The following is a 15763-nucleotide window of genomic DNA, read 5'->3' as shown; positions in this document are numbered from 1 at the left end:
TAAACCAATTTTTATATATGACAAAGGGCTATATGAGAAAAAACATATTTTCCACCATGTCATAATTATATATAGAAAGTTCAGCTTTACACATATTTAAATACAAATCAAAATTCGAAAATTTTGAAAGTTTCCAAGAAATTTACGAATTATACAATTATCAATCAAATTTCAGTTAAGTAGTAATTCTCTGCAATACATGCAAAAACTTCACTACAAATATAAGTATCCACCATTTGCTTAAGTCCCTAGTTTACCTACCAACTGCTTTAACTCTACAGAATGGAAGAGCCACAGCCACGGCCTGTGGCCGAGGAGCAACAATGTGCTTTACGGATCCAGCTGAAGTTGCAGATACAGGGCTTGGCTGTGTCAATGCGAAGTCAGCCTGAGGAGTATTAACTGGAAGAGTGAAGTCATATGCTGCCACCTAAGGGACAAAAATATCATTGTGATTACTGTTCCAGAAATTGTAGGTACTTCTTGAACCATCTGAGCAGTATTGCTATTTCAGAAGAACTATTGAAATTAATTTAGGACCTGATCATTATATTAATAGGATAGTAGTTTATTAGCACCCAGTATCAGCCCTTACCCAGCATAAACAAAATGGGCTCTGAGATCAAGGTGGAGCATGAGTTAAAAATCGAGAAAGCTCAAGGAAAAAAAAAAAAAAAAAAAAAATTCTTAAAACCTTTGTCATTGAACACCACTGAATTCCAGGAGTCCAAATTCCAGTGATTTTGATCCTAGCTTTATCTCTGCAACCACAGCCCCAAATAAGTGGGATTTAAAATTTAAAAGATAGCACTTTTATACAAAATCCTCTTTTTTTGAGAGACTGTGCACTTGAGAGGGCAAATTTATTTCACAACACACTCTGAAGGAGGCATTTTTTGCCTCTCACTCTGTCTCTCCAAGGACCACCACACTGGAGCAGTATGCTCTCCAGACAAAAAGGTATGGATAACCCTAACGAAGGGAACAGAAGAAAAGACAAAACTTCTGCACTGAAACCACTCTTAGAGTCCTTCAAATAACATTTTCACCTTGAAGGCCACAGAATTCTCCAGAAAGGACTCCAGCCTATACAATCTGCATGCTGGTCAACATTTGCAGTAAAACCAGCTGTATAAAGAAGTTATGAATCATTTAAAAGCTTTCAAAAACTACAGAAAATAGTGCGTCATGCTTCACTTTGACATATGTGGTAGTGAGCAGAATATATAAGTGACAGGAAAGAAATGTAAAAAAAAAAAAAATAAAAAAATTGTCCTATGTTAGGACATGAGGCACATAGCCATCTGCAAGAGAATCAGCACAGAGCTTAGATAATGAGAAGCAAGTATGCAGCACTTACAGCGTTTGGAGTTCCAGCAGGGTTTGTAACAAACAATTACGAACTCCTGGTGAGCAAGATGTGTGGTGAGCCTTCTGGAACATTTTGCTTATTTGTGCTTAGCAAGAGGAAAGCACGGGATGAGGGGAATTTTTGCTACTGAGATCACCACAGTTCCTTAATTTATATTGATATTTCAAATCCGATAACTATTAGATTTGATAACACAGAATTGGGTTTTCAAAATTAACATGGTGAATGCCATTTAAGATGTTTTTAGTAACTAATGCTCGAGGTGTGTCAGACTGAGTAAAAATCTCCTGATTCGATTTGCATATCCTTCTATTTTTAGTATCTCAAGTCACTTCATCAAGTTACATCTTCAAAATACGCTCCTGTGGCATAAAAACTCATAATTAAAAATTAGACTGAAAAAGATCTTTTCTTCATAGTGTGAGAAGTTCCTTTCAGTTCAAAGTATGTGTGAAGCACATGATTTCATGTCACTAACAGTGGCTCCTCACAGTTTTAGAGGAACAACTAACTATCTTTTCTTACAGAAAGTAATAGAAATTACTTTCTTATAGAAAGTAATAAGCATTGCATTTCAAGGCTGTGAAATCTGTCAAAAAAAAAATCTTTTAGAACTTCTTCCTAAAACATAAGAGATGTTTGATAGAACAGAGCTGAATATATGGTTATTTGGTAATTCTGGGAGCTGTTAAAACAGATATGTAAGAGAGAACTGTAAAATGAACCAATACCCGAGAGAGTGAGAAAAAAAACTTTACAGGACTCTATAGATCAAGCATCTTGTACAACAGTCACAACACAGACACAATCCAAAGATTCTGTCACACTCCTTCGGCTGTACAAGAAGTTTGCTATATTTGGTACAGTGTACCCAGAACACAGCTTCAGAGGTGTAATATGCAAAATGCTGCATAAATAACCAACTTCTCCCAAGCATTATGGGTCACTGTAAGGAGAACAGAGAGAAGATGACTGAGAAGATGTTCTGAGATTGCTCCCAGCTTTGGTAGCTCCCTATAGCCAGCAGGTACTTCTTTACATGGGTAATTGTAACACTTGAAACACCATTGCCAAGAATTACAGTAAAAAGTGAGCTAGAAAACCCCTTCCATCCCTAGCATGTATGACAGATATAAGTTTTTAAAGTAAGTTTTTAAAGTTTAGTAAGATTAAAATGCTTAGTCTATAACAGATATCATTACATCATTGGCTATGCAAAAGAATACAGTCTAGCACTGCAATTGTTCTTCATCAATGCTGTTATGCTTAGTATGTTTAGGTCAGACAACAAAAGGTAGAATCCCTTCATCCCTCTCCCAAAGCAGCTATTCAAAATTTGTTTTTCATCCCTGCTATCAGGAAAATTTGGTTTAGTCTTACTATGCATGAAGGGTTTTATTTGCTAAGAACTGGCAAATAAAACCAAATATGTGCAAGACACTCAATTCACTACGTGTAGGACAGGATGCTCACTGAAAACCTGTATTTGCTTTGAAGTACAATGGTGCAAATTCAGAGCCAACATAATTCATAGAAATGTATTTATATGAGAACAAATCATAGACCTTGTGTTTCATTCACACATATCTTTGCCTCATTAACTGGACATTAACTAACCTGTACTACAAATGAAAAAGTCTTTAAAAATTCTATATACATAGAAATCATATTGTAATTCATCAATATACACACATACATACACGCACATATTACTGAAACAGAATTAAAACTTAATTTCATTTTTTTAGGACTTCACTTTGCAAGTAAATCATTATTTTTCTTTTTATGCATATTTTAAGAAAAAGAATTTATGTTGCATTTTTAATCTTTAAAACTCCATAATGGAAAATTCTCTCTTATAAGTTGATATACTCCAAAAAATTAATGACGATATTAAAAAAAACAAAAATCCTTATACTATTACTGGACTTGCAGTTGCTTTTTAAATAATTTATGAATACTTTACAGTTATTTACCTATTGAGATATTTTTCTGAAGCTGCATTTAACTTCATAAACCAGAGAATACATGGAGGGGCAGGAAGCAAGCAGCCCAGAGAGAGTTCTTTCACAAACACTCAAGGTTGTTTGTATCATTAGAAGAAATATTTTTCCTGTCCTGATTTACACTAATTATGCACGTTAATTGGAAAGGAGGCATCATCTACAAAGTGGAAGTCTTAGCAATTAAAATACTTCAAAAGAAGCTTTAAAAAGACTAGTCACGTGAGACAGAGGGGGTTTTTGTTATGCGATCACATAGAACACCTCCAAAGGATTCCAGAAAAGTACATGCTTGGGTAGGCTGCCACCAGTAGATAACAATTCTTTAAATAAAACTGATATTCCTGCAAACTTTTATTTAGACAGCATTTTAAAACACCTTCCACTTTTTTTGCTAGAATTGCTGAACAAATAAAAGTTGTTGATTTTAACAAATCTGTCTGATCAAGAAAGCTCTGCTACCAAAACTCATTTGAATCTATAAAATTGGTTTGATACAAAGTGCACCGTAGCTCTAAGCCCAACATTGCAGAACGAACATAGCTGAATGCTTTCCTGCCTCAGGCCTAAATACTCAGTATACTGAAAGAAACAAAAGGGGAAACAACTACCCCATCAACCATGACAATTAAAATGATATTTTATATAAAACTTATGCATAAAAAATAAACAGACTCAAGCACAGTTGTCAGGTCGAGGGGGAAATCTGAGAGTAGAAAACAAAAATTAAGTTATTTTTAAAAAAAAACTTTCAAAGCAGTTACTTCATTTCTATCTTTACTAAGTACCCCAATGCAATGATATATTTTATGCTTCATAAAATATATTTTGCTAATTATTATTGTAATACAGCATATATTCTCAAGGTTGAGTAAAAATTTTGCTGTCAAATCCAGGAATCATCTAGTTTATTTAGCACAAAGAATATGCGACATTTCCCTAAAATTGCAGTACTTGCTTTCACAGTACAACTTCACAGGGAATTGCAAATACATCAGTAAGCTAATTTATGACTTAAAACTAAGTTAAAACATCTGTAAAGGCTAATACTCTTATATTTATTTATCATATAATAACATGCAGACTGTTCAAATATCTTGAAGCATTAAAACTCATTGAATTTTTGTGTAAAGGCTGATTTTGAACTTTATTTATTTATAGCACTAACAACATACGGATTCAGCAGTATTATGAGAGAATGTAAAGTATATTAGAAAAAAAAATCAGTTTGATTCAAATTTCAACCTAACTGCAAAACTAAGGGTTTATGTCCTGCAACTGTATACAACATACATTCTCAATCTCCCCTCAGATTTAACAGGAGCTTTTCCCTAAAAAACATTTAAATCCTTCATGCAGCCTAAATTCCCCAGCTTTATATCACAGATAAGCAGCTTTCCACAATGAATAATGTAACTAGTGTTTGAAGCCATCATTCAAAACACTGAAATAAAACTAACTCTTTCCCTTGTATACTGTCAGAGAAGATGCACCAGCAACACCCTGTAATTCCACAGCTGCAGTTTTTCCACAGAATTCATTTCTTACATGGTGAATTATTTTTTTTTAATGAAAGAACAGAAAAGAATTACATCATTAAAAATGAAAAAAAAAAAGAAAACAGAACAAAACAAAACCACCTGTCACTTCTCTACAAAAAGCTTAAGCAATAAGCTCTGACAGGTGTGACTCGTTCTATTCATCTCAATCAAAGGTCCTCCTAGGCATCATTATTACACAGATGTGTATTTTGTCTTTTTCCCAGATGTTGGAATTTTTTATTTTTCAGCAGGGTTAAAAAAAAAAAAAAAAAGAAAAGAAAAAAGGTCATTTTGAAGCAGTACACTCCTGCACCTTGCTTTGCCTGCTTTCCTTACCAGACCATACATGACGCTGCTGCTACCAGGCAGGTCATCCAGCCTGGAGAAACATCGTAACAGCTGAGGAACAAAAATGAGCAAATATTTAAAGTGACTACATGCTGCCTGTTTCCCTGGCACAAATCCAAAGGAAGGTTACCTGGACAGGTAGTTTACAGAAAGAGAGCCATGGTCAGAAAAGCCATGCTTCTATGCTTCTTGGACAGTACGATTTAAAACTCGGGTCAAAAATAATCACTGCTAGTAATCAATCAATAAATAATATCTGTAGCAATAATTCTTAGCTCTGGCTCTGGATAGGGATGAGGGAGCTACAACAGGTATTTGGCCAGATAGTCATGGGGGTTTTTGTTTAGTTTTGCTTGGTTGGGTTTTTTGTTTAATTACCAGAAAATCTTTTTCTATTCAGCTCTAAAATGAGAACCCTGCCTAGCCTATCAGATGTTCAGCTGGCTAAACCTCCTTACACTGCAGTGAAAAAAACCTAAAACATAGTTGAAGTGTCTCTCAAACAAAGTTATATCAAAACAGAAAAGAAAGCAGTATACAGCCCGTATACAAATATGCTATTAAGTAGTATTTGCTAGCTTACCTATTTATATATATTTTTGTATACTGCTTTCACTTACAGCTTTGACTTTCACAGCCAAACACCAAAGTTAAACTCTCTCCACTGAGGCGGAGAGCCCTTTCACCTCTAACACCTTCTGAGACACTGGAATAACAAGAAGGCACAGCCAGGCCATGTCTGAGCAGCATCCTAGCCTCATATATAATGCATCGACTTCATTTTACCACTTAGACTATTGGAAAAATTATCTCAAAATTTTTTAGATATTTTATAAGCAGGCCAACATACTTATTCTCTAAGAGCATCTTTTGATGTCACATGTATTTGTAGAAATTAAGTTTTAGTGAGAATTGTAGGAGCTATTCAGAGGTCCTATGTATTTACTTCATTTGTTGATTTGAAGCTTTTTGAGGCAGAAGGAAAACTATTGCCAAGTTGATTTTTAGCAGGAGAATTCAAGATTGCATTCAAGACTAAATTACTTGAAACCTTACATTAATAATTCAAGTAGTTTTAATAAAATTTTAAAGCATATTAAAATAATTTCATGCTTTTGTGATTATTTCTTTTTATCAACACTTCTGAATTATTTTAATTTTCCTTAGTTCTAGTATCTACTTTCTTTAGCAATAACGTCAGTATAGTGGGGTTTTAGGGTTTATAGAGTAGTATTATCAGTAACAACTACAACAGCAGGAAGTTTTAGTAGAACCAGAAGGCAGATAGAAAAGAATGCAACTCAATGGGATGCAGGTTTGTAGCAGCTGAGAGGTAAGCTGGGTAAGAGCAGTTGTCCAGAAAATGGTGATGAGATCAGAAAAAACAGCTGTTCAAGTGCAGAGGCAGAAAAAAGCACTTGCAACTGTGAAACCTGAACAGGGGAAGCTCAATATACAGAGAAGATTAGAGTTTTTTCAAGACTGGAAAATCAGGAAAGCGAAGGAAGAAATCACTTGAGAAAAAGGGGAAATCTAGATGAGGTAGAATGATAAAAGAATTCTGATCCAATGGGGAACGTTTTAAGAATCAATAACTACTGAGATTTTCTGATCACAACAAGAGCTGCTGGTACCTGGATCACTTTCTTAACAGAACACTGCTTTTTATTAGCATGCTACTTCACAGGAATTTAATTTAAGAAAAGCTACAGCATCCCAGGGGGTACATATACTTCCAGATGCTTCCTTTAGTCACACCATACTTGGCAACACATTTAGTTTTCAAAGTTAACTTCATTCAACATTAGTCAGTGCTATTGCTGCCAGCCATCAGTACTGCACTAACTCTCAGTGATGTTAACTTGTGACCACCAGTGGGTTGTAAGTTTTAAGTGTATCTGAGCATGTCTTGCTTGGCAATAAGTAAGCTGCCCCCTTACAGGCGGGCAGTAATACACTTGGAGCAGAAGGAAAGCGTTGGTTGTACAGTGAGCTTACCCAGCACCGAAAGACTGTGAGCACATGGAGAGAAGGGGAAACTGAAATAAAGACATTTCAATAAAGCAGCAGTTATTAGTTGGTTATGAGGTATAAGGTGCCCTAGGAAAATTTCCTTCTTGAAGTTCTTTATGCCCTTACTTCTGCACGAAGTTGTGTTTGCCAAAAGTTGTTCTCAAGACTGGAAGAACACTTAGACCCAGAGTTTGAAAAATTAAGAAAGGATGACATCAGAAAACCCTGTAGGGAAATCAATAACCAACAGATGCAATATATTCTGCAGATTATTTTATTTTTTAAGAAGAGTAGTCACAAAACAGATCCAGTCAAATGTAAGAATTTTTTTTCTAAATTTGTATCATAATTAAAGCAGACTGCTGACTCGTATAACCTTGTCTTCAGTTAGGTTACCATACCACCCGTATCAAATGACAGGTGGAGATGCTCATCAATAACAAACAGTAATACCAAACGGTAGTTTACATGACAAGCGAAATTAAACATGAAGAACCATCTGCTATTTCAGCAGTCTTCAGAAGTATTAATTTAGTTAATCACTTGAATTTACAGCAGTGTCAGTTGCAACATTTCTACTCTTAATCCATCCTGCAACTTGACAAGGAAAGAAAATAGTAACAGGCCTCAATTGTAATAATGGGAAATTGAGTACTGGGAGGCAAATAAAATCCCTGTTTTGATAGTTGGGGCTAGGAGGAAGGCATTTAGGATTTTAGAAAGTTGATATTTCACAAGTCTGTAAATGGGAATGACTGACCACCCACTACACTCTTTTCCACTACAGTGGAGAAAAAAGGATCACTTTGTACAGCAGCACTATTACCAGAGAAACCCAATGCCATAAGCAAGAACAGATTTGTCAGATTTCAAGTTATGGCTCCCACCGATATGTACGTGGTTTAGATCTTGTACACAATTGTGTGCTTTTAGCTACTGAGATTAAAGGGGAAAAAAAAAAAAAAAAAAAAAAGAAAACTGCATCTACAGTGTAGATTAGAAATACCTCTGTTAAATACTTGACAAGACTTAAGTAAAATTATTTTATGACAATAAATTGAAATTGAGGCCTTGGAATTAAAACTACTGTTACCTGTTAAATCTTACACATAGTACGCATCCATAGAACAATATTGCTAGACCCTATTTTAGTATTTCTAGACCCTATTTATAATTTTTAACTCAGTACATTTGTGGCATTCTATTTTTATAGAACTCCTAACTGAATTATCTGTATAGAGGCTGAAAAAAAAAAAAATTAAAAAAAAAAAATAAATGAAGCACTAGCTTAACTAATCTAAAGTATTAGTTGTACCATCATTACCTTGTTCTCATCTAATGCACAAACTCAACTCAACTTGAACTCCTCAAAAGTAAGTATATTCTATTCCAAAGTAATCAAATGACACAAAATGAAGAACAGAAAAGAATGGAAACTTGGGAGATTTGGAAAGTTCTTACAGAAGGGCTTTACAATTTTAACAACCATTTACTTTCCCTGTTTAGTGTTATATCTATGGCTTACTAGAAGCTAACTGGCAGTTACGAAGCAGCATTTTGTTTCTTATTTCTATTGACAAACTTTCAATTAGAATAAAAAATTTAAAATGTTGTTGAATACTTATGATTTTAAGCTGAAAAATGTTCTTTGAGAGAATGCTGTTACAACAGATTGCTTTTGTAAATGAAATATGCATCTCAGAGGACTTTACCAGTAAAATAAAAATCAAAACTAATTAAGTTTCAAAGCTTGGCTGTTAAGAACAGTAATAATATAAATGTACTCATTAAAAGGTCAATCGATCTTTTCCCCATTTTTGTTTTACATGGCTCTACACTATTTTATGCATTTCTTTTTATTTATATGGGAAGTTGGCCTTTCCACATTCCAATTTCATCATTTTAAGCCAAAAATCTATATCCCTTTGTATTAGTTATTGTTTAACTGGTTTGAATTTCACACTTAGCGAGAAAGAGCCACTAATAAGTACTGTTATAATTACTAAAAGCTTTAACACTGGCCTTAGAGGGGCCTGAATTTTGTCTCTGGAACAACAACATGCTGTTAGAATATGATTTTATAATGGATAAATGTGATTGTCTGACACATGACTTGTCCACTCGGGACAGAGTGAAGCATTTCTGGTGATGCTTGTCCAACCCCTTCTTAAGACTCTTCAGTAATGGAGATATCTTATCAGGTAATTTATTCCAATATCTGACTCCTTTTGCTACAATGAGTTTTTATATCTGATCTAATCCACCTGGCGTAACTTAAACCAACTACTCGTTACCCATCTACTGCAGTGAACAAGCATGTATAAAATATATTCCACAGAATATTGGAAGTTGGTTCCTTTTTTTTTTTTTTTTTTTTTTTTACACAGTTTGTGCTTTCAGGACTTCTGATCATTTCCATTGCTTTCTTTTGGACTTTCTTTCCAAGGGAAATTTTCCCACTTCTTTCTTTAAGTGTAGCATCCCAAATGGGAAAAGTGTTGCAGGTGAAGTGTTATCAGCACTGATTAGAATAATTATTTTACTTCTTTTACTAACATTATTCCTATTCATATAAATCAGTATGGTGTCTGCCTCTACTCTTAATTCTTGTTCAGCTTGTGATCTACGGTGTCATACACAGATTACTCCAACAGCATTATCTAGTCTGCATTTCTATTACTGACCCTTCCTACTTAAATGAAAATTTCAGCATTTTTCCTTCCTGACTTTCTCTCCAGTTTGACAATAGGTCACTGGGTGATATTCTGTATGTATCATATTGCAAACTATTACATACTTTCCCAACACTGTATCTACTCTAAATCTGACTACCTTGTTTATGAGAATGTTGCATCAGTGTCAAGATACTTAAAGATACAACATCTACTGCTTCTACCCTAACTTCAGGGCCTGCTATGCTATAGGAGGAAATTAATTTGGTTTGAAATAGCTCATTTTTTAATGAATCTTTTGACTCATGTTCTGTCAGGAAAAATTGTCTCAGAGTAGTGAATGTGCTATAAATTCACACCATCAGTTACTTCGCAAGATCTTCCATGTGTACACAGAATCTAAGCTGACAGTAATAAGAGGAAGAAAACCAGTGTTACCAGACACAGCCTGCAATACGCAAATACTATTTGAATGATGCTTTGAACAAAGGAATTCCCTTTTATTCAAAACCAAAAGTGCTGGGAAGGAGAGAGAGGGAAAAAAGTGAAAAAAGAATATTGTTGACCTTTCCAAATGCATTGTCTCTGATATTAATTTATTTTTTTAAGGTAAAAATGCAGCTAATGCAACAGGTTTATGTGCTGTAGAAGTGGTCCCCAGCTGCTTGTTCTAAAGCTGGTTCATAACATCAAAGACTAAGTTTTCTTCAAGTTCATTGTTCTCCAAATATGTGGAAACCCCAAACCCTTCATTTCGTAAGTGTTGTTGAATAGGTTTAGATTTACAATTTGCTATAGCGCTTTCTGCTGACACCTACTGCCAATAAAATACTATTTTCCTGATATGAAGCTAACCCATAAAGTCTCTTATCTTCAATATATTTCCCTCAAATAGCTCAGTCAGAAAGAAATTTTGCCAGTCTTTATGACACAAAACTCCTCTACTTTTGCAGTCCCTTGGTCATCTAAGAGTTAAAGCACTAATAGCTGCAAAAAGAAAATGGCGGCCAGTTTGTCGAATGATTTAATGCATATGTGGTAAGACATTTCAATTTAAGTTTATACCTTTTCCATTTTTAAGTAATTGACAAAGTCTGTTTTCTTTGTGCACACAAACATTTAAGGAAAGCAGCAAAAGATATATAAAGGTTATTTCAGAACTTGTTTTCTTAAGAATTGGATTACTATTATAAAACTATTGTACACACTAAAATGTGCATCTAAAACGTCTATATTCTTTCACTGTAGAAATATCACAGAGCATGCTTTTAATTTAGCATAATCACCACTGCCCCATAAACCTACCTCTTTTGGCATGAAGGACAACAAGCATTGCAAAGCTGACTTTCCCTTTAAGTTAACCGAATACAAATAAGGCTTTGAAGAACAGCAGTCAACCACTGTCAAACAAAATTCAGAATCAAATTACAGATGTTGTCACACTAAATATCAACTTTGTAATAGCTGCAGTACTTCAAAGTGATTTCCAGCCTTAGGTATCTAGATACCTCTATGGTAAACATTTCGCACAAAGTTACAATTTAATACAGTATTTCTCACATGGATTCTGCAGGTAATTTTGAGAAGTGTTAATCAACAGAAACTGTCATTAAAGTTATTGATTTGGGAGAATACAATATTTCAGGAAAAAAACCCACTGACATTTACCTTTGAATAAAAGTGTTAGGCAAAAATAGCTAACTAAATAATGAAAACTAATACCACAGGGAGAAAAATAGTTGGCTGAAACTGCTTTTCTGAATTACTTTAGGCATAATCTACACTACAGAAGTTTACCAGTAAGGCTTGCTTCATTTTTCAGACTTTCATGTCCAATTTTAAGGCACTGGCAGAAGCATGGATTTCCAACAAACAAGGTGGCATTCCTCTGAGATCAGTATTCATCCTGAAACACCAGGATCAGTATTCATCCAGTATTCACCATTTGAACAGTACTGGACCTGATTGGATGTCACATTACTTGTTTCAAGCACAAACTCTGATCTAGAAATTATGTGTAATGAGTCAATTCCCATGCTGGCTAGTTAGTTGCCTGCTGTAGACAGTCTTACATTTCTCTTCCAAGTTAAGATGACTAACCAGGAGCCCTCACCTTCCCTTTGAAGTCCACCCCATGGTAAGAAAACCCCTCTGTTCTTGTGAGATTTTTTTGTATCATCATCCACACATAGTTCTACATAAAGATACAAATAATATTACAATACTGTCTTGCAAAGGAGAGTCCTGATTTCCTGAGCTTGCTTGGACAAGAGGCCATATAAGCATAGCTGCAAAATTCTCACATGAATAAAGATGTTGTAACAGCAAAGGAGATGCCAGGACTGAAGTAAAAAAAGGGATGAACAAGTCAAGGATAAGAATCTGCACTAGTTCTATCAAAACAACAAAGAATAGCAATCTAATTCCACATATTGCCCCAATGTCATTCTGAGTTGGGCATCAGGCAGAACAGAGGTCCTGTGATTAACCTGCAGACACCCTGTATGATTAGGAAAACAGGGAAGTCCAGACCCTTATACTCATGATGAATTTACTGGAGGGTAAATATTGTCAAAATATGGGTAAAAGCCCATGAATAGGAAATGAGTAGAGTTGTTTGGCTTTGCTTGGTGTTTTTAAATGTGGGGGATTGTAATTTGAACTGGTGAGAGGGTATTCAAACTTTTTTTTTTTTAACATACTTTAGCATCTATAGAAAAAAAAAAAGAAAAAAAAAATCTACAGGCAACCTGACATTTTCCAAATGCTTATTTTTGGCAAATGTCATTTTACAGGCAAACCAAAATGTCTCCTCTTAATTTATATTAAGCAGCACTTGTAAAATAATTGCTTTAGGTTGTCTTAAATCAGAAAATTTGTATACCAGAAATAGTCTGACAGATTTTTCTCTTAGCATTATCCATTCCTTATCTAATTAAAATTCTGATATAGCAAAAGCAAATACCTGAATGGTCATTAGCATTCAATTTAAAATCCTTATACTTAGAAAAATCAAACTCCACTCTGGTACACGCTTGTCCTTTGTTCTGCAGCAAAAAGGGAATTGATTTTGTAGAGCCGACATAAACACCACTAAAGTCAAATATTTCCTGTAAGTTTAAAGAAAAAAAAAACAGGTCAAAGCACTGTGAAGTCAAGTTTATAATTGAACAGAATGTGAAAAATATAATTGTTCAAAGATTCACAATTTATAACACAATAACAGTCTTGGTTAATCAATTGTCTTACATAAACCTTATCTTTAAAATCTGTCCAGGACATAAAACGCAACAGTTTAGAATTCAATACATAAGTCCAATTACACCATCAGGAAAGTTTTCATCATTCAGTAAACAGATCAGTGGATTCCTTTTCCCCCTTATCGCATTTTTTTCCTATAACTACCTTACAGAAATCCTCTCCCTTTTAAACATACTTTTTCTGGATTATCAAGTTCAAAAGCTAAAGCTGTCAGCTATCATTTAGTGCAACTGTTATATGTACACTTAGTTTTTAATTTCTCTTCCTAAGTTCTTCTCTTTGATAATTTTCTCAGGAAGTTAGTACAGGAAAAAATGAGAAATATGAAGAAGGGATAAGCCACTTAGACATCTAGATAAAGCAAAACAGTATCAATCTTACCAATTGCTACAATTTCTTCACTTACCACATCAATGTTTATTTCAGGGATCTCTACAAATCCACCAATCCTAAGTACTAGTACTCCTGAATTTCGCACTGCTACCTAAGTGAATGGATAACAGTGTGATTGTTGACAAGGCCTTTTTAACATCAATATCTCACCAAATCTGTCATAATTACACAAAAAAAAAGTTTAAAAAGAAAAAAAAGAAAAAAAAACCAACCTACCACACAGATATAGAGTGGAAAGAGACACTCAGCATAATTTGTAATGAAAATATGGAAATAACTCTGCCCTTATAATATAAAGCATTTTTGTTATGGAAACATAGAGATAAAGAAAATTCCTTCATTTTCTAGAATATATATATATACAGGTTCCAGTGAGATGTGGCTTCAAAGAAGAACCAATCATGCCTCTGTGGCATACCATATCTGGGACAGTCACAGATGTCAATTTAAAAAACAAACAAACAAACAACAACAAAAAAACAACAAAGTTTTAGGAAAGACCAGTCTTCTGCAGACAAAAATAATGTTGCAGGAGGCTGTTTCACTGGAATGAACAGTTTTCTCCAACAGGAGAAAGCTGAATGGATGGGTTAGATCTATTCAGCAGCTGTGAAGATTGGAAAGTATACTACAACACAAATTGCTTGACAGAGTTGCTGATACAAAGTAGATACTATTGTTCTGAGCAATGCTAAATCTGTTTTAGAAGTGGCAAAAAAAGAAATGGATACTAAGTTTAGCAAGCATAATGTAGGCAGCCACAGAAGATGGAGAATCCAGGATTAGAGTCAGAAAAGGTAGCGAAGACCAGCCCCGCAATAGCATCCTTTTTCCCATTCTCACTTATCTGACCAAGGACAAGTTCAGGTAGCAGGCATGCAGAAAACAAAATAGGATTACATGCTTATTGCACTATTATCAAATCGAATCTACTAGTAACTCCATTCCTGAGATGACCACAAAAAGAAGTCAAGAAATTAAAGACACTACAATATTCCAACCCTGCTCCTCCACAGATCATAAAAACTGCAGATATGTCTACATGATCGCCTGAAGACAATCACGTTAGTTTCAACAGCTTGCCAGTGGTATTATATGAACCTCAAACAAAGAGGCTGTTTTGATACTTCAGAGCAGGACTGAGAGAAAATAACAGAATAGGTTACAGCAGCCATCAACTGCTTAAGAAAACCTTTTTTCTTTTTTTCCTTAAAAAGCATTAGAACACTGGAGATAAAATCCAAAAGATGCTCAAATGTACACACATCTCCACACATAAACAGACACACAATGTAACACTCAAAGTTCTTCCAGTTTTGCATACCTCCACTCTTGTATCAAAACTCATTTTTGCATTCGGAGTGAAACAGATTTTGAGATCAGCATGGCCTCCCACAGGTACCACCCCTTCAGAAGGGGTGATCATCATTCCAGGCAGTGGGTTTGAATCAAGAACCTTCAAACACAAACATGAAGCATTAATAATACTGAAAAAGGGAGGGAGGGTGTTTTGCTTTGGGTTTTTTTTTAAATATCAATATATCTACCATGAAGATTTTGTATTCCTACAAGGAGAACCTTCATAACATATCATGCTAACTTGGACTTAGAAGTTTGGGGCAAAAATACCAGCAAGCAAAATAAAGTAACAGATTCCTAAATATGTTGACTGTCAGTTTCTACTATGAAATAATTTTTGCACACTAGCTCGAAATTTCACAGTCTGGTTTTTGGGTTCTTTTCATGAAGTTATTAAAATTAAGACTTGCTATCTAGCAAGTCTCTAGAATATTCTGCAAAGCATTTTTTCAGTGATAGATAAATTCCTATCTTCTTTTTTGATATTCACAGTTAGAAGATGGGACACATAATCCTAATACTGTAAAATTCAGTAATAATACTAGGAGTAATATTCAGTTTACCCACAATTATTAAGGACAAAAATAGAATTTGTTCTCTTCTAATGCACTCCGAACAGATAACTTTGAAAAGTATAGCTACATAAGTGATAATGACCAAGACCAACCAGCCATCTCTTGGCTTAAGAGTAATTGTGAAGGCTTAAAAGGCCAGGTATGTTTGCTTGTTTATCTTACTGATTATGCTGATTTTATTCCTTCAGGCCCATCCTCCAAGAGTGTAATAATAATAATACTTGTT

The 15763-nt window shown here is 34.6% G+C and overlaps 1 protein-coding gene across 1 annotated transcript in view; it reads right to left on the bottom strand.

Annotated features, from left to right (window-relative positions):
• The window catches only part of CFAP47 (cilia and flagella associated protein 47), a 347638-nt gene that overhangs the window by 293631 nt on the left and 38244 nt on the right, over positions 1-15763 (bottom strand). Inside the window, 5 exon segments of the mRNA XM_049834739.1 lie at positions 262-430; positions 11255-11349; positions 12915-13059; positions 13617-13694; positions 14928-15059. Coding sequence (XP_049690696.1) covers positions 262-430; positions 11255-11349; positions 12915-13059; positions 13617-13694; positions 14928-15059 — 619 coding nt within the window.

This window comes from Accipiter gentilis, chromosome 32, assembly GCF_929443795.1.
Source record: "Accipiter gentilis chromosome 32, bAccGen1.1, whole genome shotgun sequence".
NCBI classification, from domain to species: domain Eukaryota; kingdom Metazoa; phylum Chordata; class Aves; order Accipitriformes; family Accipitridae; genus Astur; species Astur gentilis.
Note: the sequence above shows the minus strand (reverse complement) of the source record. Positions and strands in the feature narration are given on the sequence as shown.